Source organism: Penicillium psychrosexuale, assembly GCF_028828465.1.
Source record: "Penicillium psychrosexuale strain IBT 29551 chromosome Unknown utg000004l, whole genome shotgun sequence".
Taxonomy (NCBI): domain Eukaryota; kingdom Fungi; phylum Ascomycota; class Eurotiomycetes; order Eurotiales; family Aspergillaceae; genus Penicillium; species Penicillium psychrosexuale.
In genome coordinates, this window is record NW_026643189.1 from 5,240,559 (window position 1) to 5,267,187 (window position 26,629).

General features: G+C 40.8%; 7 protein-coding genes across 7 annotated transcripts; 4 read left to right on the plus strand and 3 right to left on the minus strand.

The window, feature by feature from the left end:
* Positions 1 to 301: 301 nt before the first annotated feature.
* Positions 302 to 782, minus strand: N7518_007881 (uncharacterized protein; the record flags this gene model as incomplete). Its single annotated transcript, XM_057188808.1, has 3 exons — positions 302 to 475; positions 542 to 591; positions 650 to 782. The coding sequence occupies 3 exons, from the start codon at positions 780 to 782 to the stop codon at positions 302 to 304; spliced, it is 357 nt and encodes a 118-aa protein (XP_057040511.1).
* Positions 783 to 1,029: 247 nt separating this feature from the next.
* N7518_007882 (fumarylacetoacetate hydrolase family protein) lies at positions 1,030 to 2,152 on the plus strand (the record flags this gene model as incomplete). The annotated part of the gene is made up of 5 exons (XM_057188809.1): positions 1,030 to 1,057; positions 1,107 to 1,345; positions 1,406 to 1,721; positions 1,780 to 1,876; positions 1,948 to 2,152. The coding sequence occupies 5 exons, from the start codon at positions 1,030 to 1,032 to the stop codon at positions 2,150 to 2,152; spliced, it is 885 nt and encodes a 294-aa protein (XP_057040512.1).
* Positions 2,153 to 3,353: 1,201 nt separating this feature from the next.
* N7518_007883 (uncharacterized protein) lies at positions 3,354 to 5,110 on the minus strand (the record flags this gene model as incomplete). The annotated part of the gene is made up of 4 exons (XM_057188810.1): positions 3,354 to 3,486; positions 3,543 to 4,219; positions 4,277 to 4,771; positions 4,862 to 5,110. 4 exons carry the CDS (start codon positions 5,108 to 5,110, stop codon positions 3,354 to 3,356), a joined length of 1,554 nt encoding a protein of 517 aa, XP_057040513.1.
* A 1,248-nt stretch (positions 5,111 to 6,358) lies between these two features.
* On the plus strand, positions 6,359 to 8,841 carry N7518_007884 (uncharacterized protein; the record flags this gene model as incomplete). Its single annotated transcript, XM_057188811.1, has 4 exons — positions 6,359 to 6,463; positions 6,555 to 6,570; positions 6,659 to 7,182; positions 7,294 to 8,841. The coding sequence occupies 4 exons, from the start codon at positions 6,359 to 6,361 to the stop codon at positions 8,839 to 8,841; spliced, it is 2,193 nt and encodes a 730-aa protein (XP_057040514.1).
* Positions 8,842 to 9,519: 678 nt separating this feature from the next.
* Positions 9,520 to 10,473, plus strand: N7518_007885 (uncharacterized protein; the record flags this gene model as incomplete). The annotated part of the gene is made up of 1 exon (XM_057188812.1): positions 9,520 to 10,473. The coding sequence occupies one exon, from the start codon at positions 9,520 to 9,522 to the stop codon at positions 10,471 to 10,473; it is 954 nt and encodes a 317-aa protein (XP_057040515.1).
* A 996-nt stretch (positions 10,474 to 11,469) lies between these two features.
* Positions 11,470 to 12,366, plus strand: N7518_007886 (uncharacterized protein; the record flags this gene model as incomplete). The annotated part of the gene is made up of 3 exons (XM_057188813.1): positions 11,470 to 11,508; positions 11,786 to 11,852; positions 11,924 to 12,366. The coding sequence occupies 3 exons, from the start codon at positions 11,470 to 11,472 to the stop codon at positions 12,364 to 12,366; spliced, it is 549 nt and encodes a 182-aa protein (XP_057040516.1).
* A 731-nt stretch (positions 12,367 to 13,097) lies between these two features.
* On the minus strand, positions 13,098 to 13,941 carry N7518_007887 (uncharacterized protein; the record flags this gene model as incomplete). The annotated part of the gene is made up of 3 exons (XM_057188814.1): positions 13,098 to 13,375; positions 13,617 to 13,689; positions 13,906 to 13,941. The coding sequence occupies 3 exons, from the start codon at positions 13,939 to 13,941 to the stop codon at positions 13,098 to 13,100; spliced, it is 387 nt and encodes a 128-aa protein (XP_057040517.1).
* Positions 13,942 to 26,629: the final 12,688 nt, after the last annotated feature.

The following is a 26,629-nucleotide window of genomic DNA, read 5'->3' on the forward strand; positions in this document are numbered from 1 at the left end:
CTCGTCGACTGTCTCGCTTCTGGCCGACTGACTCATTTCTGAAGTCGGATTTGCCAGGCTATCGAAAGTTCCAATATTTTAAAAAGCCCTGTATGGCTTTCTGTCTTCTCTGTTTCATCAGCATAAAATGCGTTTAATGCGGTTACTTTGCGGCTTAGAAGAACATACTATGGTGCCTGCGGAGATATCACAAGGCAAAGTTTCCATACCCGTGGACCTAACTGAGAGCAACGTCATAAATACTAGTCATCGAACGTTTATTGAGACACGGATATATCATGGTCATATATATTTACAATGTTTAGCTGTCCAGCAGCACCGGCACCTTCTCAAGCAGATATTCAACAATGGCATCAGGGCCACGCTCGACCTGCAAGCCCTCGGGAATGGCATGCAGCTTGATATCAGGTCGAACAGAGCGAGCAATTTGGTGAATCTGCGCAGCCTCCTCAGCGGTCCACATAGAGGCGCTGAACTGTTCAGGACGTTAATTTGAAATTCCAGCTTGGGAATGTTCGGAAATCCCGAAGTTCGGACTTACCAGAACCTCCGGGTTGTGCTGCTTGACCTTGGCCTCGACCTCGTCGATTCCTGTGCGAGATTCTGTCAGCCGAGATTCACTCTCAATAATGACGCTCAATATGCTTACTCTCGCAGTTGTCGACGTGGATGATAGTGTACCGATCGCTCAGAGCCTCGGCGACGCGGCCGATAAGGCGCCTGGCGCGTTCGGGAGCGGTGTTGACACTAACCAGGTGGAAGGGACCTTTAGGAGCAGACATGACGATGGGATACGGATAGGAATAATGACTACACAACCACGACCATCGCGGGGATTTTGTTCTTTTTATTCTCCAAGCTGAAATCGGCCGCGCTCGCCACTTCCCCACATTGTGGGAAGCTGCCCCTCCGGCTTATACAGTGCCGGGGTAGACATACTCCGCTATCGGTCGCGACAGCTCTTATTATATATGGGGTTTCTGCTTCAATTCACTTGTATCCTCTTTTGATTCTCCAATTAATACAATCATGTCCAAAATCGCATCTACGTTTTCGCGTAAGAACTCTCTCAGATTGACCCGGATATCCAGACTGACGGCAAATAGGCTTGGTACGCTTTGTCCCTAAGTCAAACCCCGCCAAGGTTCTAATCGGGGAGCCCGTCGATCCTAAGTTGGATGTTGGATTGGCTCTCTACCAGGGGAAGGAGGTTTCAGTACGCCCGTTCTCCGGTACTTCAGTCCTGAGCCCTGGCCAGGTGACTGATGCGACGGAGACCATCGCGCGGATTCTGTCCCCCTTGGCGCAAAGCGAGGTTGGAACTATTCGCTGTATTGGCTTGAACGTGGGTTTTAATCATGAAAGGAACATTCAAGAGAAATGAAGTTGCTAATGCGCACTATAGTATGCTTCCCACGCCAAGGAGATGGGTCTCCCAATCCCCGAAGTGCCGACATTGTTCATGAAGCCGGCCAGCTCTCTGGCTGACCCTTGGCCTGCACCAACAGTTCTTCCCAAGATTACACAGCAAGATAACACAGGCGACTACGAGTCTGAGATGGTTATTGTCATTGGCCGTGACGCTAAGGATGTGCCCGAGTCCGAGGCCCTCGACTACGTTCTTGGCTACACAGCTGCGAACGATGTTTCTAGTCGCGCCTCTCAGATGAATCAGAGCCAGTGGTCTTTTTCAAAGGGCTTTGATGGCGCATGCCCGATTGGTTTGTTCATGGACTGTATAATATCCAGGAGAATTTTACACTGACTCGGTATCTATAGGCCCCGTTCTCGTTTCCGCTGCTCTCGTCCCTGATGCCAGCAAGCTTCAGATTCGTGGTCTCAAGAACGGCAACATAATGCAGAACTGCCCCTTGACGTACGTTATATTTGCTTCCCATTGCTTCTGGTATACAAAATAACATCAACTAACATTGAATTTCATCGCAGTGACCTGATCTTCAGCGTCCCTCAACTAATCAGCTTCCTCTCCCAAGGCACCACCCTGCCTGCCGGTACAATCATCCTGACCGGCACTCCGCCCGGTGTCGGAGCAGCTAGGAATCCGAAGGAATTTTTCAAGGCTGGCGACGAGTTCGCCGTTGAGTTGCTACCTCACGTTGGAACACTTATCAACAAGATTGAGCATCAGTGATTATTCCAGGATATAAAACGATAGATGTGACTTCTTGAAACAATAGTCTCCAATTATATATAGTCAATGGGACTTTGAGCTGCTCTGGCAACTGTAAAATCATATATATGCCGTAGTCACGTAAACTCTGTGCGGGATGATTTCCTGCACAACCATCCAAAGTTCCCTATATACGGCGCAATAAAGGCGGCCACTAATAATGACCATCCAATCCACCGAACTACAACATAGATATATTCAAATCCTGGCTCCAAACCACAAGGTAAGGGATTCTGCAAAAACGCGAGTCAACAGCTATATCGCGAAGCTTTGACCAATCACAGAACCCAACCGGAAATGAATTTTTCCTTACCCGGAGTAAGTCTCTCCCACACATCGCCCTGTATAACTTCGGACAACTGTGTTGTAGACAAAAGCTCGCTAAAGTGTCTAGGAAAAGGCAAAACCTTGGATTTGATGCTTGGCCTTTTACTGATCAAATGTAACTATCGTACTAGTATATTTGATTGTATAGCATGAACCCCATAGTAGAACTGTATAGGAATAACATCTCACTCCTTCATTTATGGTGCATGCTGGAAACATTTAAGCAGGGCTGCAAGAAACTCTTCACCCGGCAGTTGTCAATTGTCTGCCAGGGCCGCCCGTGGGCCTCGTTGACCCGCGCTACGGAATTATATCGGGTCGGTGTCCCGAGCTGTTCCCGCCCGGAGTGGTCCTTAAGAGATAGTCTCTGGCTCTTTTTTTCAAAGGAGTTTTTGCTAGATCTCTATTGTTGATTTAAAATCCTTCTCTTTATCTTCTACTCCTTTCTTTATAGGAGTGTTGCTGTTCCAGGTGATATCGAATTTTTATGCCTCTATACACATCCCTACAGATCCCTACAGATGGCGATGTGATTTCTTGAGCAGAACTCAACTTGTCTTTTTGATGCTGCTGTTATGTACTAACCAGGTGTATTGTCTCTCGCCCATTGCCAAAGCTCTTTGAAGAATCATACAATTATTCATTGGTCAAGCTACCTATATGCAATCTAGAACCACGTTGCCGTGTTCGATGCCGACTCATCTAACCCGAACCCGAACCCGATCACTCTATATCATACCCACTGATACTCTAGAAAACCCAAGCCCGAGACAATAACATCGAAAATTGTGAACGTGAAACACCGAAACCGAAGTCAATTTCCATCCCAGTGCCTTTACTCCTCGCTACGCCAACCCTTACCCCGCCATTGCAAGAAGATGGTGGGAATGACACTGACGCAGACAACCAGCGCAGATCCAATTCCCGCGCTGGGAGCGATACCGACAGTCTCGAACATGGGAGCAAACCTGAGCTGAGGTTAGCGACGACCTTGCAAAATGAAACGCAGAGAAAGAAAACATACCAGAAAGGACCAAGGAAGCCCCAAATCTGCCGGACAAACGTGATGAACACACCAATGTTACCAGCTTCCTGCGGGAAGCAATCGATAGCATAGGTGATCATTACCGTGGTGACCAGCTGGTTCCCGACAGCGCCAATAGCGGTGCCGATAATGGGCGTTACGTTCCAGTGTCCGCTGGGTGACTCCTGCGTGCAGACCAGGAAGACGATGATGCCGATTATGGTGAGCGCGAAACCGAAGTAGCTGAGCCACAGACGGAATTCCGGCTCGGTCTTGCGGTTGATGCGTCGGCTGCGCCGGCTCATCCAGAAGTCTGACAGCACGCCGCCCATTTGCTCGCCGATTACGGATCCTATAATTGCGCCTAGGAACTGCATGCCAAGCTGTTCGGCGTTGAGTTCGAACTTCTCTTGCAGGAGTTGGGGAATCTCGACGGTTGCGAGAATGTTGCCGAAGAGGAAAACCATTGCGTATGCGCACGCTGGGATGAGGATTGATGGGTGTCGGGCCATGGTCAGTGGACGGATGAACTCGAACCATGAGAATGGTGTGGGGTCGATCCGTCGCAGTGACATGTACTCGATCTTCATCGTTGACTCCTTGCTGTCGATGCCGCCGCCCAGATAACGAGTTTCAGGGCCAAGGAACAGATACAAGATGAACTGGCAGCCGTTGATCTTTAGATGTATCAGCTCATTAATAGAGTATTGACTACCGTGGGAATGTGAACTTACAATTGCGAGGATCCAGAAGATCCAGTGATAACCAACGCGATAGGTGACGAAGCCGAAAATGAAAGGCCCAACGGGGACACCCAGGGTGACCAGTAGTGTCCAAACACCCATGTAACGGCCGCGATCTTTCTTGAAGGTTGTCTCCATCACAACCGCACTGCCGATGGCGGAGGCAGGCGAGATGAAAAAGGCCACGAGGGCCCGGCAAGCCGCCAGAGAGGCATATGTGGTGCTCTTGGCACAGCCGATATTACACACAAGACTGCAGATGAGAGAGAGGAGGAAGATTGGCCGGCGCCCATACCTGTTGGACAGCGGCTTCCAGAACAGAGGCGCACCTCCAAGGATGGCAATTTGCAAAGAGGTCAAGTAACTAGCATCTTGCATTCCGACGCCGAGCTCTGTGGAGATGTCTAAAAAGGCAGGGATAATGCCGGCGGCGGTAAATGTGCCCATGCAGGCGTGAAACGCCACAAGGACAAGGTTGGTCATTTTCTGCGCGTTGACATATCAGTATTCTGTCTGACGGGATCATTTGCTTTTGTCCTGTTTCAAGATTTTGTAACAGGGAGAATATTGACTTACCTTCCACTCAGGCCAGTTGTAAGGGTCAGCTGGACTCATTCCGGGGATAGGATCGAGTTCCAAAGTCCCGTGTCGCTCCATCAGATAGTCGCGGTGTGCTTTTGGCAGACGAGCAACCATCGACTCGACGGATGTGACTGCGTGTCCATTTCCTGCGCTCTCAATGAGATCAATGTCCGCTTTCGTGCCTGGCACCTCCTCGACCTCGTCTCGTCGAGACGAGCTCGGTTGCAACTCAAAGGACGGCATTTTGCTCGCGTTCCCCCGATGAAAAAGGTGGTCTCAGTACCAGGTGATGTGTTGATTGTCGTGAGAATGGTCAAAGGGAGTGGGTGTATTAAATAAGAGGACTACAGGAAAAACTATGGCTCAGGGTGAGCCACTTGAGGGCACCGGGGGCAAACACTAATAACCACAGATCTGAAGGCTTCTGAGAAATGTCAGAGTGTGCATAGCCAAGACACTAATCCCACGCGTTTGCCCAGTCGGAGCTCTCCTGCGCCTGGGGTAGTTATTCTCCGGGGTTTTTGGCTCCATTGCGGGTCCTCGGGGGAGAAAATGGGGAGAAAATGGCGAGAAATGCGGAGGCACTCCACGGTTCATGATTGGAAAGCCTCGGTACCGGCGAGTCAGAAGGCCGCTAAAGAAATTGCTGTCATGGGGTCGTGTAAATAGCATCGCCATGGCACTTGAACACGGCTAGCCGATGAAGCTTTTTACTATGCAGTACGACTTTTCCATCCCGAGCCAAGTACCGAAGCCTCTAGATTTTGACGCCTTGGCGCAATTTTCCTAGGGTCCAGCAATTTAATTCGCTAGATTCACCGTTCAGCTGGGGAAACCCCAATCGCGACGGCATTTTCAATGCTGCTTGCCAGCCGCGGGACGCGAGACACATATGCAACTTGGTCTGAGCATTATTGCCGATCCGATGCAGTCTAGAGAAATAGGGGGAGAAGGAGCATAGTAGCCACGCTTCCTTGGTTGTATTGCCACGACCGATGTTTCCGCTTGAACGCTTGAACGCTTGCAAGGGATAGCCCTGCCAAGCAACACCATAAACATAGACCCAAGATCTAGAAGCTAGGTATCTTTTGTATGACTTAGCCATACAAAGGATACTTAGGCATCATATTTTCTCACCCGAACTAGCTAAAGCAAGAGAAAGAATAGTTAGTAGTATAAGTCTTTTGGCGTAATAAAAGTTTGAAGGCTTGGACGCTCAACTATGGTATTATCTTACAACATAAGAACTCAGTCTGGGAGCACAGATTCTTCTAAATCACGAAGGTTTGCAAAATGAGGTAGTTGACCTTCTTCATTTGCTTGATCTTAGATCAAAATTCATGTAACTAGAGTAAATATATATTTGAACTTGACTCTCCCTTTGGGGTTGCAGGCAAAATGAAATTCCGTGATCGCATAAGCAGTGCCACACCCCACAATCACCTCTCCACAATTTACTCTCCTACTGCCCCTTCTCCTTATCGAACAAAAATGGCGTCAATGGCGATAATGACGGCGCCGCCTGCACTGCCAGGAGGCAAGAAACTAGTTTGTCGAGTATGCCAAAAAGCATTCTCCAAGGCCGAACACTTGAGGGTGAGTAGACTTCTAACGTTGGCTCCAACTCAAACTTCCCCACGAAGGAGGGACCGCCAAGTGATACGAGCTAACTAATGGGTCTCTATAGAGACATGAGCGCTGCCGTATGTTCCAATTTCACCAGGGCTCCCAATAATTTTTGATCCCCACAGAAAGTTCAAAAAGCAATGCCCAGCTAACCGGAAAACTTAGACACGGGATCTAAACCATATGTCTGTAAAGACTGCCGAAGGCCCTTTGCCCGACAAGATGCTCTTACTCGGCATGAGAAGCTGCACGTTCGTGCTATAAATGCAAAGAATGACTATTCGGAGGTCCACTTGCCGCCGCAGCCTACCTCTTTCAATTCTCTCCCTTCTTGGGATACGAGGAGTGCTTCCACTGTTGATCCGGTGTCAACTTCAACGAGTCATTCCTTAGAGGAGTCCCATTCCGGCGATCATGCGAGTATGCATAATGTCGACTCAGAGTTGGACTTCGCGTTGGTCTGGCCTGATTCGGAAAACTTGTTTCAGAGCTTAATGTCCTCGGATACGACAGATCAATGGCAAATTCCGCTTGGTACCTTGCCTTTTCCACCTGTCGTGCAGGATATGAATGGCATGGATTTTGGGTCCCCGAATTCATTCGATGACCGTAGGTCTTCTGTCGGGGCGATACTGTCTGGTGGAGGGCATCAAGCAGTGCGAGATGTCACAGAGATGGTCACGAGCTCGGTGAGTTGAGCGTTGCATTTTGCCAGATGAGTAAACTAGGGTTGTTGAAAACTTTGATCATAAGACATATTGCACCGAGATTTGATCGAAACTGACACTTTATTTCCCTAGTCATCGAGTGTTACCGCCGCCGTCAAATCCATGTCCATCACCTCGGTCTTCCTCGACGAGTGTCTCCACATGTTCTTCGCCCGCTTCATTCCCACATTCCCAATATTGCATCGTGCAACTTTTGTTTTCCGAGAATGCACGCATGCTCTCCTCCTTAATGCCATCGCCATTGGCTCTTTGTACCTAGGCCCCAAGGACTCGGTTTTAAAAGGCGAAGCCCTATGGCACCTAGCACATACCGCAATTTCAACTTCATGGCAGTCCCTGATCACACACAATGGACCCTATGATGCCTGCAAGGGAGTTCAGTTGATGATCACAGCACTACTGGGTCAGATCTATGGGGCGCTATCCAAGAACCGGGCAATTAGAACCATCAGCCAGGTATTTCATCCACTGGGCTTCTTATGGGCAAGACACTGTGGGATGTACGACAGCGAGCCATACTCAATGGACAACCTGCCCTCGATGAATGCTCCCGCTGCAGAAAAAGAACACCAGTGGCGAATCTGGGCTGCGCGGGAGATCCAGCAACGCACCCTGTTAGCCTACTACGTCCTGGACGGGCTCGTGGATCAAACGTCCAGCGATGGTGCCTCCTCTCGTCATGTGGGAAACCCCCTCACCCTCCCGAGTAGCGAGGAAGTCTTTGATGCCGGCACTGCCGATGAATGGTTGGCCCACATGTACCCCCAAAAGCCGGATCAGTCCTCATTTAGGACAATTTTCCGCTCCCTTTTCCCACCGGTGGGAAGCTTCCGGACTCTAGAGTACCATTTCTCTGCCTTCGCACTGCGTGTGGTGCTAGAAGGGCTCCAGTCCTTGATCTCCAATTTTGATGACAATGAACTAGCCGTAGGAGTTCCTAGCCAATCCGACGTCCGCCGAGCTCTAGCTCAAGTCCACGAGACAATATCCATGAGCATTCACTTCACCGCAGCAGAGAGACTCGAAATTCTCCTGCGTTGGCACACAGTCTGCCTAGATACAATGATCAACTCGACCGTCCTCTCCCGCCACGTCTGCTCGCGCTACAACATCATCCAACACATCTCCGGTGGATGTGGAACCGTCCGCCCGGGCTTCGATCTAATCAAATGGGCTAATTCAGAAGACGCGCGGCGGGCCGTCCTCCATGCGGTCGCCATTCAAGATATCGTGGAGCAATTACCACGTGGCCGCGCGCATGTCGTGCATATGCCTAGCTCCTTGTTTGCAGCAGCGACAATATACGTTGTCCTTTCACTCGCAGGAGTCGCCACTGTGAATTTGCCTCGCAACATCGTTTGGCAAGATGCATTGCTATCGCATTCGGATCTCAACCTGGGCGACGAGGATATCCGACCTCGATCTGGCTCGGAGACGAAGCGCTTCGTCGAGAATGGAAATAGGTCTTCCTCTCTTCCACTTCCTATTGGTGGCGTCGTCAGGAATCTGCTTTATGAGCTCAACTCTATGCAAAAGCTTTTCCGGTGCTTGTCTTCACAGTGGGGTATTGCGCATGACATGGAGGATATTATTGCACAATGGATTCAGCTTTGCCATTAGGTGGTCCGACAGATTTGATCTCTGAGTTGACGAATGTTGATCACATGAAATTTTACTTGTCTATTGGCGTTGAGGTATTCTCGAGAGTGCTTATTGAGTGACACATGTTCAAATCGTTGGCATATACGTATATACCCCTCACATTGAATCTGAATGTCCATGTTGAAGAAGACCCCACAGATGCTAAGCTTGTTCACATGGTCTGAAGCTGATCAAGGACGCTGCTGATATTCTGTACACAAGCGCTCGAGCTGCTATATTGTGTGTTGAGTTATCCTCATCTCCAGGTCCAAAGCCAATTTTATCACCAGTCGGAGTCCCCCGCAACACTCTTCATGAGTGGAAATGTGCTCGAGATTGTGCTAAATAGAATTGAAACCTATGCGGAGCAATCAATTTGGGATGATCACGTGCCCGTGTCGAAAACGCGGGGTAAACGCGACGCGACACGCGACGCGCCTCCGATCTTTCCGACCCACTTCCAGTGTCATCCACGCTCCCTTCGGCTCGAATCTAGCCACTGGCATTCTTAATCTCCTTGATCTGTGGGTCCAGTGGGCTATCCATTTGAATTCAAGTCAATTGATCCGACCGGGTGGCAGCGTGACGTCCCCATGAACAAGACCAGATGATCGTCAATCAAAGCAAAGACCCCACAACTCGGCACCGGCTCCAGCGATGTCCTCAATGGATTTTGCGTCAGCCCGTGGGACCAAGCTCAATGATATAGTAGTCGATCACCGCCCCAGCACGGGCCGTGGCAAGAAACTTACACTTGCGCAAGAGGGCGTTCTGAAAAGACTCTATGAACAAAAATTGCCCACCGTGTCCAATGGCGAGCTGCCAGCAAAAAAGTTCTGGCTGGATCTCGCGTCACGATTTCATGAGGAGACCGGTCGCGAGTATTCATGGTTGTCTGTGAAGCGGCGGGCTGCAGGTTGGCGGCAGAAGTCTCCAGAAGTTGACCAGCGACTGGATGCTTCTCATGCTAGCAAGCTCCAGATTGAGGAATTGGTGATAGAGCCTAATCATCAAGATATTTCTCATCAATCCCTATCGGAGCAGAATTCATACGACAGGAAACAACCCACGCTGCCACAAAGGCCTTCCCTGCACCCGCAGGGTTCGAATACCCTGGGGTTGTCTCAAATCGAAAGAAGCCCGGGTGTTACAGAGCCAACCCAAGACACCAGTCGGAACCTCGAATCCCTTCTCATATCCCAGCCTCGCACTCGATCAACATCGCCCCAACGTGTATCGCAGCCTAAATACCGTCACCGATCTCCTTCGACAATGAGACGTACCAAACTTGTCTCCAAACGATTGCATCACGAGCTAGCCTCTCCCGCTGATGGAATAGTCGAGTCTGGCCCCGACCCTTTGTCCGGCTCCTCTGGAGCTTATGAAAATGTGCAGCCCAGTTATCCGGGTAAACGAAACCCTGCTGGATTCAACCGCATCCGCGAGTCAGTTGAGAAAAATGAGCCGGAGAAGCACGCCCGTGATTCAGCAATATCTAAGCATGGAGTGAATAAAGTCAGCAACCATCTTCTTGCGTCGCCAGACTTAACTGGGCAAGATGACTTACCACTGGCCCCAACTCGGATTATGAGAAGACGTGTCGCAAAATGAACGGGCCTAGAGATGCCTAGAGGAATGACTGGAATAATATAATGTCGCATATGAATATTGTTTAGAGATCAGAGCGATGTGTGACAGACCAAACGAGGAACTGAGGACAAATCATTCCCTCCCGCCATAATAGCCACCTACATAGTTATCCCCCTCCAAATCAGACAGATCAGTTGTTCTTCTATTTTAATGAAGGTAGTTTCCAATTTCCTACAGGACCGTTAGAATTACAGATCTACCTACAGAGGTTGATCTACGCCGTTGGTGGATCCTCTAGCGTTGCATGTATATATTGCCTAATCGAGGCTAGCGTTAGGGCTCCTGTTTAGACATCTATTGAAGAGCGGACCCTGCAACGGGGAAAGCAGGGGCACTGACAGCCCTGCCTGCGAAAAAGGTATGAGAGCCGAGTCGTCACTGGGAGTAGTAGGATACTAGAGAGGAGAACACCATGCGACTACCAAGAAGAGAAGTGGAAGGTGTCTGCGTTAGGGTGCCGCTTAGTCATCATATACTGGAATCCACCACTGCACTATATAGTTCTCCTAAGTTGGCAGATCCTAGGTTGGGTAAACATAATTGTAAATACTGACAAACGAAGAACTGTAGAAGCTACATACTGTATCCATGTACATCTAGATTTTAATCCATGGGCATCATGGGCGACCAACGTTGGATAACCACTATGCAGTGTATCTACACAACTAAGATAGATTTCTACTTGAAATCATACGTGTGAAGTCGCATCGTCCGCGTAGGTTCGTTTGTATCGTTTGTCTCGACGACTAAGCGCCGAGAATCCACGGCCAGTCGCGTTAATCTGATACCTTTAAATTGTTTGCTCGGATCTTCCTCCTCCTCTTCCTCTCTTCCACCCAACGCAACTCAGAACCATTCTTATTCATTCACGAGAACATAACCGACTTGCATTTGAATCATATCAAGCTTACATTTATTCTGCCATACTATCTACCGCAAACTGTTCATACCGCCAAGATGGGTAAAGTGAAGTGGGATTCGATCGCTGACCAAACTGTGAGTTTCTTTTTCACTTCGCTATGACTTTTGAATTGCCCTGGGCTTTTGTCTAAGGAGGGATGTGGATATTCATACTTTCTTGTATGACCTTATCAAATGCCTTTCAGATTGACTTTTGCTTTGATCATCCCCAGCTGCTTGGACAAATTCATGTTTGCGAAAGTCTTTCCTTGTCTTTTTCAAGATTCTTTCCCCATTCTAAGTCTGCTGGGACTTTCTATGTTCATGGACTGCATGCATATCTGGCAATGACAATTGTGACTGACAAACAAAGCTCCTTGCCAAAATCCTCGAGACCCATGACTTGAGTGTCGATGTGGCCAAGGTTGCCGAGGCCTGGCGTAAGTCTTTCGTTCTGCAGCCACAACTAATTTTTATACCACTGAAAATGTTCAATCTAACATTTGATCAGCCGTCGAGGACGAGGATCACAGGCCGACACCTCGTGCTCTCAAGGAACGTCTCAACAAAATCAGGGAGAACGTTCGTAATGGCAGTGTCGCGGCGGCGTCTGGACCCTCTAGCCCGGTTACCCCAAAGAAGCGCGCCCCTCGCAAAAAGGCCAATGATACCCCTACTCCTGCTGGCTCTTCCCGCAAGCGCAAGCGCGTCACAAAGAACGCCATCGCCGATGAAGACCAAGTTAATGTCAGGGAAGAGGAAGAACTGCCTGCGAAGCACGAGCATTCTCTCGATGAGTCCGCTATCAAGCAGGAAACTGGCCTGGAGGGTCTCGCCCCCCTTCTTCAGTGGAACCTCAAGGAGGGATCCCCCGATGGCGACAACAAAAAGGTCGATCCTGAATGGACCGAGTACAACGAGGAGGACGCCTACTCAGATGACCAGCTCAAGTAGCTCAATGGTCATTTTCAAGGTGGATTCACGTCAGCCGCCTGAGGTTTCGGTGCCTTGAACGCCCGTGGTCAATATTCGAATTTGCGTTTTACTTGACGTTGGGTCTCCTTGTTTCTTGTGGGGTGCTTTATTATTCCCCAACAATGCGTGTGACCCGGTCGTCAGAAAAAAAGGAAAAAGCCAAAAAAAAAGGTTGATGAACAACTCGGTTTGTTTCCACCGTGAGGTGATGGGGGAAAAAAGAAAAAAATACAAAAAAAAGCCTGGTGCCCATTTATTTGGATTGCGCCGAAGGACATAGCTGAATTGACAGCCGACTTTTTTTGTCGTCTACTTTTATCCTGTTCTTGTCGTACAAAGTTAAAGGGATAATGGCTGGGATCAGTAAAAGTATTTTATTGCGAGTAAGGAGACAAATAGCCGAGCTCATTGCTATTCGCTGTAAATCCATCTGATCATGACCCCTTCTGAATTGTTCAATTGCATATCCTAATTCTTGCTGATTTTGAGATTCTGGAAAACTCCCCCAGCTAAAATCCAGATACTATCTCCATGCTGACACCTTCACCACGTCGACGCGTTATGGCTTCTCTGTGAAGAGTCGCGGTGATGGCGTTCAGAGGTCCGAGGAATCTTCGTCCTCTTTGATGATACCGTCAAGGAAGAAGGTCCTCGATCAAACAAAATCAGTACTCTAAATTTCCATCGGTATCATCACAGATTACAGAGACTTACTCTTCAGTCTCCTCGTGCTTTATTTTGCACTTCTTGTCAGTGGCATCTTCACCGTCGATTTCTTCGTCCTCGGGAACTGGGTCTTCTCCGCCAGATTCGTTATCAGCATCCTTGTGCTTTGCGGGTGCGGCCTTTGCAGACTTCTTTGGAGTCCTGCGCTGGCGCTTCCTGGTCACGGGCGAAGCAGGGGAAGAGGTGCCACTGCCATCATTCATCTCTGCAGCCTTAGCCCGAAGGCGAGCTACCCGGTGCCGGATGGCGCAGGCTGTGACTCCTATAAGTCTAGCTTAGCATAGTTCCTTTATTAGCCCGAAAGATGTTGGGAAGAGGGTATAGCGATTGAAACATATTTCCAAGTTAAATTGTGTATGGCAGAGATCAAATGGGAGAGGATCAGTGGAAATGAATTTAGTTCGGTGACAGCCATAAATAAAGTGCATAACATAAACAATATGCGCTACAGTCCGAGTAAAGACTGCAGTATGGGACTTGGGGGTTCTCAGAGTAGCACTAACCATCACCCATATACTCAGCAAGAGCATTAAAATCAATCGGGGTAGGATTTGTGGCGAGTATGCCGGCCAGTAACTGAAGGTAATGATGCTTAATTATTGAAACACAACGAGGATGTCGAGACAGCTAGGCCAATATAAAAACATTGGAGTTAAACCATCGCCGTCACGGGTCACACCAACGTCCAAGTCAAGGCTGTAAGGCGACTGCGGCTCAAGGCGATCACCAAGACTATCAAGGATATGGAACAAACCAATGGTAAATCGGCAACGAAGGGAAATGTGAACTTACCTTGGCATCGGCCTTGTCGTTCCACGTGACCTTCATTGTTGCTTTGGTCGTTAACGAGCTAGAAAAAGGATATCAGTATCCTTATGAACAAAAGTGACGAGTAAATTAAGAGCATAAACTGAATCTCAAGATGGTTGGAAGTATATCCTGTTCATAGAGTACATTGAAAATGAACGTACCGGCTAGTAAAATAGTGGTGATATGAAATGAGGAAACTGTTTCTAAGAGAGAGGAAGAATTTATGGAGAGTGAAAGCAGGAATGTTCGACTGAAACTGTACGGGGCACAAATAAGTCGCTCTATCCTCTTTTGCTTTCCATCGCCATCTCTATAATTACTAAGAGTGGGATGTTTATTGACTTTATGGAGTGGAACTATATATATGTGTAGGAGGATATAAAGAAACGGGAAAATCTTAAAATGATAACCAAAGATTAAGAAATATACCATTACTTGGATCAGTTCCTTAGGTTATCAGAAGTAGCATAAAACAACACTTGGGCAGTGAAAGGTGAGGTTATATTCCCTGGGCCCCGAAAATCAAAAATTAACCGCAAAGCTCTTTCTATGATTATAGCGTAAAAAATTGGGTCTTTAGAGGTGTGGCATTAGCCCTATAGACTCTAGTCTCCTAGCATGATGTTGCCATGAAAATAAGAAAGCATCGGATGTTGAGGACAGAGGCAAAAGAAGACGCTATCTAATCAGCTAAATAAACTAGGCAAGACGATTTGGACAGATGAAGAACTTCCTGGTTCTACGTAGTGAAGAGGGAAATACACGATGGGCAGCCTGGCCATGCAGGCAAGACGAGGACGACACAACAATACCAACCATCCAGGACGATTAGCTAGTAAGTATAGGGATCATGTAGACTATACCATAGTATATAATCTCCTAGCGTATAAACATCTCGCAACTTGTTTTTTATTTTAGGGGTGATGCTCCTTCTAGACTATCTGCTCCCCGAGACTCTACTTTATAACCAGGCTTTCGTTTTCTCTGCCTAAGGGATAAGGCCGCTAAACTAGGTATCCCGACTTTCCCTACTATATACTACCCCCCTAAGAAATTGACCGTCCCTTAGTTAATATATCGCTTTATTAATAACCTTAAACTTAGTATCTATATTATTATTATAGCCGCCCGCTTTAGGCAGAAGACCTAGATAATGTCTCCGAAAGAAAGAATTTATCCTAAAAACCTTCTCTTCTATCTCTTATATTATATTAAATAACCTTATATATTCCCACTATACCTTTACCCTCTAGTCCTAGATATATACTATAGCGGCTGCTTCGTTTTCTCTAAATAGTATATTAAGTTCTAAGATTACTACCGGAGTACTCTACTTAGTCTATACTATTAATCCTTATAAGATAGTAGACTGAGTATAGAAGTAAATGGTAGCTAGGAAAGGGAAGGGAATATAGCTATACTATTAACTAGTAAGACTAGAGGGTATCCTCTTAGTATTTATTAGCTCCCTATAGGTAATAGATAAGTCTTCCTAGGAACTAGATTTAGGAGTATCTAATATTAAATAATTATCCTAGATTTATATAAACTATAGTAAAATAGTCTATCTCTATATAGTTACTAGCCCTATTAATCTATATAGAAGAGTAGGTAAGGATAGTTATATATCCCCTACTTAGTAGACTTAATTAACCTAGTCTATCTAGTACTTCCTAATATCCGCTACTATCTATATTAAGGGGTTAATCTAATAAATAAATCTATTAGTAACCTTTTCGCTAGTAGGGTCTATAGTAGCCTACTACTAAAGATTAGTCTATTAAGTAGTAAGATAGCGCTATATACTAGGTAAAATTATAGTATAGTTTCTATAGTCTTTATTATCTAGTAAAACTGATCCTTAGAAGATAGACCTAGCTCTTCCTATTTCGATCTAGTCCTTTATATTTATATTAATATATTAGAAGTATATCCTTTCCCTAGGTATTATACTCTTAATATAGTAGGGAAATGAGACTAGTTTCTATATATAATCTAGTTAGAAAAATATATAATAGGTATAGTAGGTAGGGTCTTATTTAACTACTTACTATATTAAGCTATACTATATATTCTATAACTACCTAAGGTAAGGTCTACTATAGTAGGTAGTATAATAGTACTTATATATATTAAATTTATTATAAATTAGTAGTAGGATCCCGCTAGGGTATATACTATTAAAATTCTCTCTTAGCTAGCCGAAAAGCTATGGTAGTACTATACTACTATCTCTAACTATACTCTAGTAGAGGATATAGGGGTCGAATTAATATCTAGGTATAATCCTTTTATAAAGACTTATAAATAATAGCTAGGGTATATTATTAAAAGATATAATAAGGGGAATATTAGGTACTATATTATTTTAGTAGATAGTTAGGGTCTTATCTACTTTTACTTTATAGAACCATTCTATATAGTCCCTTCGGAGGTTATCTTAATCTTTAAGGTAACTATAGGTATAGCTGAGTTACCTTATAAGACCCCTATAGCTTTTTATATTACTATATATATATAGTATTTCTATAAGCTTTATAGTATAGTTCTAGTAAATAGTATCTAGGCTAAAATCATTATATATATATCTACCGATAAGTCTTAGTACTACTAATACTTCCCTTTCTAACTTTCCCTATAGTTTATTTAGGATACTATTAATAGTTATCTTTAGGTTCTCTTATTTATAGTAGATATATAGTCTAGCTCTTCTTATCTAGGTTCTAGTTATAGCGATAGTAATATTATTCTAATAAAGAAGTAAAGGGTCCTCTATATCACTATCTTTATTTTTAGTAACCTTATTATCCCTAGTACCCTTATCTTTATCTTTATATTTATAATTAGAAAACTATTAACTATTAAGCTTACTAAGTTTACTCTCTAATTTATTAGGTACCTTATTATCTATATCTAGAAGATCTCTTTTAGATCTAGCCTTATAGTAAAACCTATTATTATTAACCTATATATTTAGATCCTATAGTTCCTTATATTTTAAAGGGGTTACTATCTTCCTAATAAATACCTATCTAAGATCTCCCTAAGTAATAACTAGGTAGGAGTAGATATCCCTTTTCTAATAGCTCTAGCGCTATATAATCTTATTATTAATAGTAAGCCTTAGATCTTAGTAGCTAATCCTTACTATAATAAACTTACTAACTTCTTCGGCTATAGTTTTTATTATAAGGTATCTAAATAGAGCCTATATATTTCGATTACCTTATTAGGTAATAGCCCTCTATTATACCCTATCGATATAGGCCTAGTAGGCCTACTTATATTCTTAGATATTAATAGCCTTCCTCTACTAGTCCTAAAATTTATTGAAATTCTCCTATCCTTCCTATAGCCTTTCTTTATTAATAAATTATAGTAATTTATAGAGGAGCTATTCTATATAATTGTGGTTTCCTAATAAAATTCCTAGTAGCTAAGCTAATAGTTAGTATACTTTCTCCCTATCTTAACGTTATAATTTAGTAACTACTTCTTCTATTAAGGTAATAGTTTTACCCTTAAAGGAGAGGCCCTATAGGGTAACTATTATAGCTCTATTCTATATCTTATCTATAAGCTCTAGAATATTAAAGGTATAGCTCCTAAGATAACGCTTTTTGTTGGAGTGTGGCAGAACTAGGCATAATGCTTTGTAATGTACTCTCGAGGGGTCAAATGCGTAGTATTTAAATAGATAAACAGCTAGGCGGTCAAGTGTCAGGTCAAGATGAGATCAAAGTATATATCATGGGATGAAATAGTCAATTTGTCTAACTAATATTCAGTACAATTTAGGGCTTTCTTATAGTAATCAAACATCGCGGATAACTTGGTAAATCAAAGATTAGATGATTCATGACTTCTCTTCAGATGAATCATGACTTCTCTTCAGATATAATAAAGCAAGATGGGATGTAATAAAGTAAGATAGGATATAATAAAGTAAGCAATCAATGACATCATCAATTATATTATTAAAATAGGAACATATATTATTCCAACACACCCCTTTAGATTTTGACCTTAGTCAAAAGCTGCAAACATGGGATAAAATAGGAAAGAAAGAACAGATCAAATATTGTCGAATTCGGTTACCCGATTAGGCAATCGTCTTAAATTCAGCTGGTTCAAGAATTCGAGGTATTTTTGGGACGAAAGGTGTTTCGTTAATCCGTCGGCAATCATAGTGTTTATCGGAATCCATTGGAGATATATATCTCTATTTCTTACCTTTTCTCGTAACCAGTGTTTGTTGATATCCACGTGACGCAGTTTCGTCTGATATAGCAAATTGGATTTTGTCATCAGATCAATTGTTTGCTTATTATTACATGATAATATTAGATCGTGTTAGGCGTTGAATTCAATTGAATTGAGTAGTCTTTTCATCTAAAGAAGGTGTTTAGCTGCTTCAGAAAGTACAACTAATTCAGCTTCCGTTATTAATGTCGTAACAACTCGCTGTTTTCTCGCTAACTAATCAATTAGACCACTAAATAGGGTGAAAATGAAGCCTTACGAGCTTTTTCGTCCAATATTGTTAGCAAAGCTTGCATCTGAAGCTGCTCGAAAGATATATGGTGGATCACATGACCCGTCAAATTTAATGGAATGATATCTTGTCCCATAAAGGTATGAGATTGTTTACTCTGTAGCGATTACATAACTTCTTTCTGGCTTTATTAGCCATTGAGAAAGTATCTGATATACGAAAGCAACGTCGGGTCGTGTTATAATCGCAGCAAAACCAATTGATCCTACCAATGATTAGTAGTGCTGGATTAGCTGTAAATGAGCTTTATAGTCAGGTATATGAGCAAGATTTTCACTAGGAAGTGGTATTTTTAGTGGCTTCCTATTAGTCAGATGGAATCGGTGGGATATCTTCTTAATATATGTATCTTGATTCAACCAGATTTTTCGTTTTATCCGGTTTCTGATCACATGTATGCCGATAAATTGGGTCAATTCGCCACAGTCTTTCATCTTAAAGCTCTGATAAAGACGATTTCTAACGAATTCAGCATGTTTTTGGTGTTTTGCAAGGTATATACCAAGAAGATCGTCAATAAAGATCATTAATATGACCTTTCTGTCTAAGAAAAGGTATGGGTCTTCAGGAATAGGATGAAAGCCTATCTTAATAAGCTTCAATTTAATCGTTTCTTCCTATAAACGTGGCAAGATTTGTAAGCCATAAAGAGCTTGGTTTAGTTATAAAACATACCCTTGTCGTCGGTAACCCGGTGGAAACTAGCAGTATAGATAGGGTGAAAGGGAGCTATTAAGAAATGCATTCACTGCGTCCATTTAGAAGGTTTCTAGATCAAATGTAGCTGCTATTGCTAGTAATGTACGCAGAGTATAGGCTGCTAGGGTTATAGCCCTAATATCTTCTTTATCTTCAATAATCTGAAGGTCGCCACAAACATAAATACGAGCTTTAAACCATGTTAAAAAGCCGTTTTCGTCTGATTTATATTTGAATACCCATCGGATTAGAAGAATTTGATGCCTAGGGCAGGTATTCTAAGATATATCTCCATATTCAGACGAATGTAATTGTGTCATATAATCAGTTTTCTCAGGCGTCTAAGCATTCATCTCATTCAGCTTATTGTATTTAACTTATATTACATGGTACTATTCAGCTTTATGGGCATGAACTTGCACTTCTAACCAGTTGTCTGGTTCTTTTGGCAAACTGTTAACCGGTATCTTCTTTGGTTAAGAGAGTAATGCTGTTGAAAACGCGCGCAAATAGCTTAGAATCAGATTTGTCCGATGTTTCTTATTAGGTGATTCTTTGTCGTCGTCGTTTGGTAAGAATGGTCGTTTTAGAGATATATAATCATCTCTATTATAATTAGAATTGTCAATGAATACCATTAGACCATCGTCATGTGGTTAATCGTCAATGCTTTCCGATGGTATAATAGGCTGATCGCTAAGGATTTCGTCTGGTTCTACTTCTTCTGCCTCAGGCTGTTCGGATGCCTTAGTCATTAATTAGTCTTCTGCTTATTCGTCGTATGTTTTATCTAGTATGTCGATTTCTTTAGTAACCTCAATTTTATCAATCAGTTAGTCGAATTCAGACTAAATCAGTGTTAAGATCACTTCATTGGTCTCGTTTACCACCGGAATATTGATCTCCCGTTCTAGGGTATAGAAGCTTATTTTGTCGAAGACGACGTCACGTGTGTGTATAATCTTCCTAGATTAGGGTATCTAAATACGCCATATATTGGATACATCATATCCGATAAGATAGCCGATCTATACACGTGCGCTCATTTTAAATAAGCGTGGTATTAATAGGATTCGAACGTACGTCTTACAACCATAAATCCTGATATTTGACAAAGATAGGATCATCGCCATATAAACTGGGGGTATTGCCATTCGGCTAACCAGCGCTTATTAGGGGGATATCTAGTTCAGCTGCTTATTAGGGAGCCTATTCTAGATATAAACGGCAGTATTGACTGCCTCAGGCCATAAATATACAGGTAAATTGGCATTAATAAGCATGGTACGCGCCATAATTAAGATCAAAGTACCTGACCTCTCGGTATAGCCATTTTGCTTAGGTTGATAAGGTAGGGTCACGTGAACTTCAATTCCTTTTTCTTCATATTCTACGAGGAATAGGAGCAAATTCCTGTCTCTGTCATAATGTAAAACCTTTGGTCTGATGTCAAATTGGGTGTTAATAAGGGCAAATTTCATCCGAACTGCATCTGTCACCTGATCCTTGCGACTAAGATTAGACGAAATCTAGTATTTAGTCATAGGATCGATCAGATAAGAGATATATCTGTAGTAATTATATACTTCTATCATATGAATTAAGTCCTAATAAACAGCTTTAAATAGGTTTTCTCCTGTTGTGATTGGTCAACGGGATATCTATCTTTTTGCCTTGGAAATCAGGTATATTTCATAAGAAGAAAGGGTTGAATTCTTATCAATTTTGATGTTTTTAGCTGCTTTTTCGAGATGGTCGAGCACTTGTATGTTGGGATGGCCTAAACGGGCATACTATAGATCATATGACCCACTTGCCATATAAGGATCAGCTGACCGCGTTGTATATGAGATATTCAGTATAGTTATATGGTTAATAAGATCAGATGAATCATTATCGATCTTTGATATCATCAGGTGATTAAGGGAATCTTGGTACCATTGAACGAAAATCAGGTTAGAATCCTTCTTAACCTTATAAATAAGGCTTCCTTTATCGTTTTTAAGGTAGCTTTTTTGTCCATTATACTATATACCTGCTTTCTCTGCCAAACCGGCTGATATTAAGTTGAGATAAAAACCTAGGGAATATGCCACATTTGTTAATTCAAACACAGTTTGATCAGGTGACTCAGTGGGTTCCACTAAAACGGTCCTAAAACTATCAATTTTCGTGATTATATCTCCGACAGAAACATGGGATGAATTCAGTATATAATTGATAAACTTGCTTATGTTATTACACAGATGGGTATCAGATCCTATGTCGAATACCTAGAGATTATATAAGAGATTGTCACATGATGTCTATATTTGTGTAGTGGTATAGCCACTAAATCGTGTTGTTATTATTGTTATTTTGTTCTTTTTATTGTCTGAAGTATACTTTTTTAGGGTATTTTAATATATGTGATTGAATCCTTTATATTAATAGGCTTTTTCGAAGCGTTCTTCTGCATCAGGTGATACTTTCTAATTATTTGGTCTCTTCTTAGGATTGATATAGCGGTAGTTGTTAAATATATGGTTTCCTTGCTTTAGGTCTTCTTAGCAAGGGCATTAGAGATCACGTGTCGGTTTCATCTGATCTTTCTGCTGGTTTTTACTGCTTTAGTCTTTACTGCTTTGATCTTTACTGCTTTAGTCATTTCCTTGGAAGGTGGTGTGTATAACCTTTATTACAATCTTTGGTAGGTTTAGACGAATAGAATCGCGGTATTTTTTAATCAGTAAATAGAAATCAGGTAATGTTCTACCTGATTCTTTAAGTGTTGTAAAATGATTAGTCCAATACTTAGTAAAATATAGGGATAACGATCCTATAGCTTTAAGAAAGTCGTATAAAGCATGTGATCCTATAGCTTCGGCAATTTCCATTTAGGATGCTTCTGTATAAATATTCTCCCAATTTATAAGCCACTTCTCGATCGATCGATCACATGATGGTCCTTACTGTAAAGCATACTATTAGTATATCACGTGACGTTTATATGATTCATTTGTTAGTATATAGATATTGTATAGTGTAGATAAAGCATCTCGACTAGCTGTGGCGTTGCTAATTAGTTATCTATTATTAATTGAGATTGATCTAATGATGGTATAGAATAGGGCTCAAGCCCTATTATCAATCGTCTTAAATCGTTTATAATCAATCTCATATTCTTATCTCAATTCTTGCCAGAGAGAAAGTTGATAATTGGTCAAAGTGAATATCGTCTTATTGTTTGCAAATGTCTCGGCAAAGACAGGACGAATGGGTTTAGTTAGCATCGGTTAGGTCATTGTTTCTTCTAGATTAATATAATCCTATAGTCAGTAACTAACGGCAATTGATCTGATATGTGCATACTAGACTAGCCAATCAGATTACTGACTAAGTGTAACTGGGGATTTTACTTCTGTCATGGTGGCAAAATCAGATGGAAGAAGATTAGATAAGATAAGAGTTCAGATAAAAGGATCAAGCCGGGCTCATAACTGTTAGAGTATGGCAGAACTAGGCACAATACTTTGTAATGTACTCTCGAGGGGTCAAATGCATAGTATTTAAACAGATAAACAGCTAGGCGGTCAAGTGTCAGGTCAAGATAAGATCAAAGTATATATCATGGGATAAAATAGTCAATTTGTCTAACTAACATTTAGTACAATTTAGGGCTTTCTTATAGCAATCAAACATCGCGGATAACTCGGTAAATCAAAGATTAGATGATTCATGACTTCTCTTCAGATGAATCATGACTTCTCTTCAGATGTAACAAAGCAAGATAGGATGTAACAAAGTAAGATGGGATGTAACAAAGTAAGCAATCAATGACATCATCAATTACATCATTAAAACAGGAATATATATTATTCTAACACTTTTAGTTCTCTTTAATCCCCTAAGGAGATAGAATATATTATAAAATAGAAATAAAAATGAAGTATTAATAATAAAGAGTGTAGATAGTAGAAGGTAAAAAAAAGTACTCTTATCCTCCTTTAAAGAAATCGACTATCCTATAGTTAATAGTAGTATAGTAAAAAGGAATATTAAATAAAGAAAAATATTAGATAAAAGTAGTAAGCTTATTTTTCTATAGAAAAATAAACCCTAAGAATAGAACTAAATATAATATATATAAAGGAGCGGTATAATATATTAAAGGAATAATATTAACTAAAACTTCTCTCCCCCTTCTTCTTTTAATTAGTGTTTTATTATTAATAAATAGTACCTTTTAAATATTATTCTATCTTATATACTATCTATATTTCTCTACGGCCTCCCTATAGTATATCTTTTTAGAAGTTACTTAATAGGCGTATTATTATTATAAATAAAGAAACGTTTAAGTTAGTCCCTATTAAAAGACCTACTTATATTAGTAAGATACCTAATAATAGTCCTATCTAATTCTTTTAAGGAATAAGATCTATTTCCTTTAACTTTATAGACCTAATATAGACCTAGCTATCGAAACTAAAGCTTCTAGGTTAATATTATATCGCCTACTTTAAGAGTATTATATAGTAAAATAAAATTATCTACTACTAGTAATCTTTATCTAACCTAATATATATTATTAAAGTAAGTGGCATTCTGTTCTTTTAGATAATTTATATACTAAATAGCTTCTTCTATATCTTTCTCTCTCCTTTTTAGCTACCTAACCTATATTATAATAAGATCTAATTAATCTTAAACTTCTTACTAAGGTAGTATACTCTATATTAGAACTTTAAGTTTAACTAGAATAATAGTATCTATTCTAAAAATAAAGAAGTATAGGCTGATCCTAATAGTAGTATTAACTATAATACAGTCTACTATAAGAGTAGTATAGAAATAAGGATACTATCTCTATTATATCTAGCCGGTTTTGTTATTCTTTATATAGCTATTTATTAACTTAGAAAGTATATCCTTTAGTATTTGTATTACCCTTTCTACTATACTATTAGATCTAGGATAATATACCGATATCTTTACTCTTATTATCCTATAATTCTTAGTAAACCACTTAATATCCTAATAATTCTTAGGGCTAGTATTAAGAATAATCTCCCTAGGGTAACTATATCTATAGATTACTTCCTCTTAGATAAAAGACTTAATAGTAGTAGTATTAGCTTAATTTAGAATATAAGCCTTAATCTACCTACTAATTACTTCCCTTACCTAGACTATATACTTTACTCTATCTTTATCTAATATATATATTATACTATATACTATTTATCGAATAGCTATAGGTATTTAGCGGTAATAGTAGGCTTATATATTCTAACTAGGTCTCTTACTTAATACTCCCGATATATATAAATAAATACTATAGTATCCTTATATATTCTCGGCTAGTAGTATCGGTATTTTAGGAGACTATATATTACTTCCTATCCTTTATAACCTAGTTCTATATATATACTATTAAGTACCTAGCGCTATTTCTCCTTTCTATCTAGAATATATTATAAAATCTTAGTCTTACCTTTATACTATTAGAATAAATATCTTTCTTATACTATAAACTATAGGTACTTCTTCTTAAAATAGTAGAACTAAGATTTCGACATTTTATTAGGATACTATAGTATAGTTAGGTATCTAGTAATATCCTAAGATTTAGACGAATATCTATCTTCTAGGGATATATCTATAGTATTACTATTATATATAGCTACCCCTACTAGGAAGTAAGCTATATATATATAAGATATTTTAATATCTATAAAGTTATCTATATCTTACTCCTTTACTTATTCTTTAATCTCTTTTGTTATTATAGGTTATTTAGATAATATATCTATAGTCCTATTCTTTATCCCTAGAATATACTTAATGTCGAAATTAAATAATTAGATCTATACTATCTACCTGGTTATAAGTACTCCTAGTAGGTCTACTATAGGACGATTTAGCTAAGTAACTAGGGTATTCGCGTTAGTCTCTAGAATAAAGTATACTTTATATAGCTAGTAGTGAAACTTATGGCTTATATCTCTGTCTAGATACCTGACTCATACTATACTGGATAACGAACGCTATCCCTAATCTATAATAAAACCGCCCCCTATCCTTTCCCTAAAGTATCTATAGTAACTATAATAAGTAGGGGCTAGAAGGTATAGTCGATAGGTATTATAGAGGGAAAGGTATATAAAATTCGCTTAATCTTATTAAAGGTATACTAATAGATATCTAGCTATAGGAATACTATATCCTTTTAGAGATTATAGTATAGTAGTACTATAATAAGCTAGAATCCTTTAACTAGAATTTAGAAGTAGATAGTAAAGCCTATAAATAATTGTAGCTTATCCTTATTTAGGGGTATTAGCTAATCTACTAGCTTAGTAACTTTAGCCTTATTAGGCCGCTATCTATTAAAATTGTAAACCTACCCTACTACTTTAATCCCTAATATAGTAAACTGTGATTTTTCGGTAGAAATAACTGTTCCTATAAGTTCTAATAGATATAGTATCCTATCTAAATTCTATAAGTATTCTAATATATATTGCCTAATTCTTAGCCTAGTAAATTCACTATTATATTTTATTTATACCCTAGAGATAGTAATATTATTAAGGAAAGACTATATAATTATACTAAAGATCTTATATAGGATCTATAAAATCATATACTAAAACTAGGGAACTAAGTTTACTACTCCCTATAGGATTATAGTCTATCTTAGAAGTCCTATAGGTATTTAGATTATAGTAAGGTCTCTATCCTTAGGGTATAGTATAATCTAATTATAGCCTAAGAAGAGATCTATAAGGGATGATATAGATATTCCTATAAAATCTTCTATAAATTTATCGATATCTAGAGGAAGGTTTATATCCCTCTTTATTACCTTATTAATTAGTATTATAGTATTAATTAGCCTATACTTCCCTACCTACTTCTTCCTAACTAGGAACCATAGGTTTTAATAAGGTCTATTATAAGGTTTAAGGATTCCCTTCCTTAAGTAATCTTATAGTATCTTAGTAATAATTAGTATTAATACCCTTAGTATTCTAAATCTAGGGTATTACTATACCTTATATAGAACTATTTTAATATATTATAGCGGTATTACCTTATCCCTAATATACCTAATATATTCCTATTCCTATACTAGTATTCCTTCTCTTTTAAATAGTAATTCTTATAGAAGCTCCTTCTCTTTTAGTAGTAGGTCCTTTCCTACTAAAAGTAACTCTTCTCTCTTAGGTATTAAATATATCCCTCTTATAATTATAGATATTTATAGTTTTAGAAGATTATTAAACTTAGATAGAATATCTATAGTATAAAACCTTATATAGTACTTCTATATATATACTTCCTACTAATTTAGATAGCTAATAGGAATTAAGCTATTAGATTTAGAGGAGTTTACTAGCTATACTTTATCTACCTTCCTCTTATATAGGGTATTAACCTATACCTATTAGAACTTTCTATATCTAG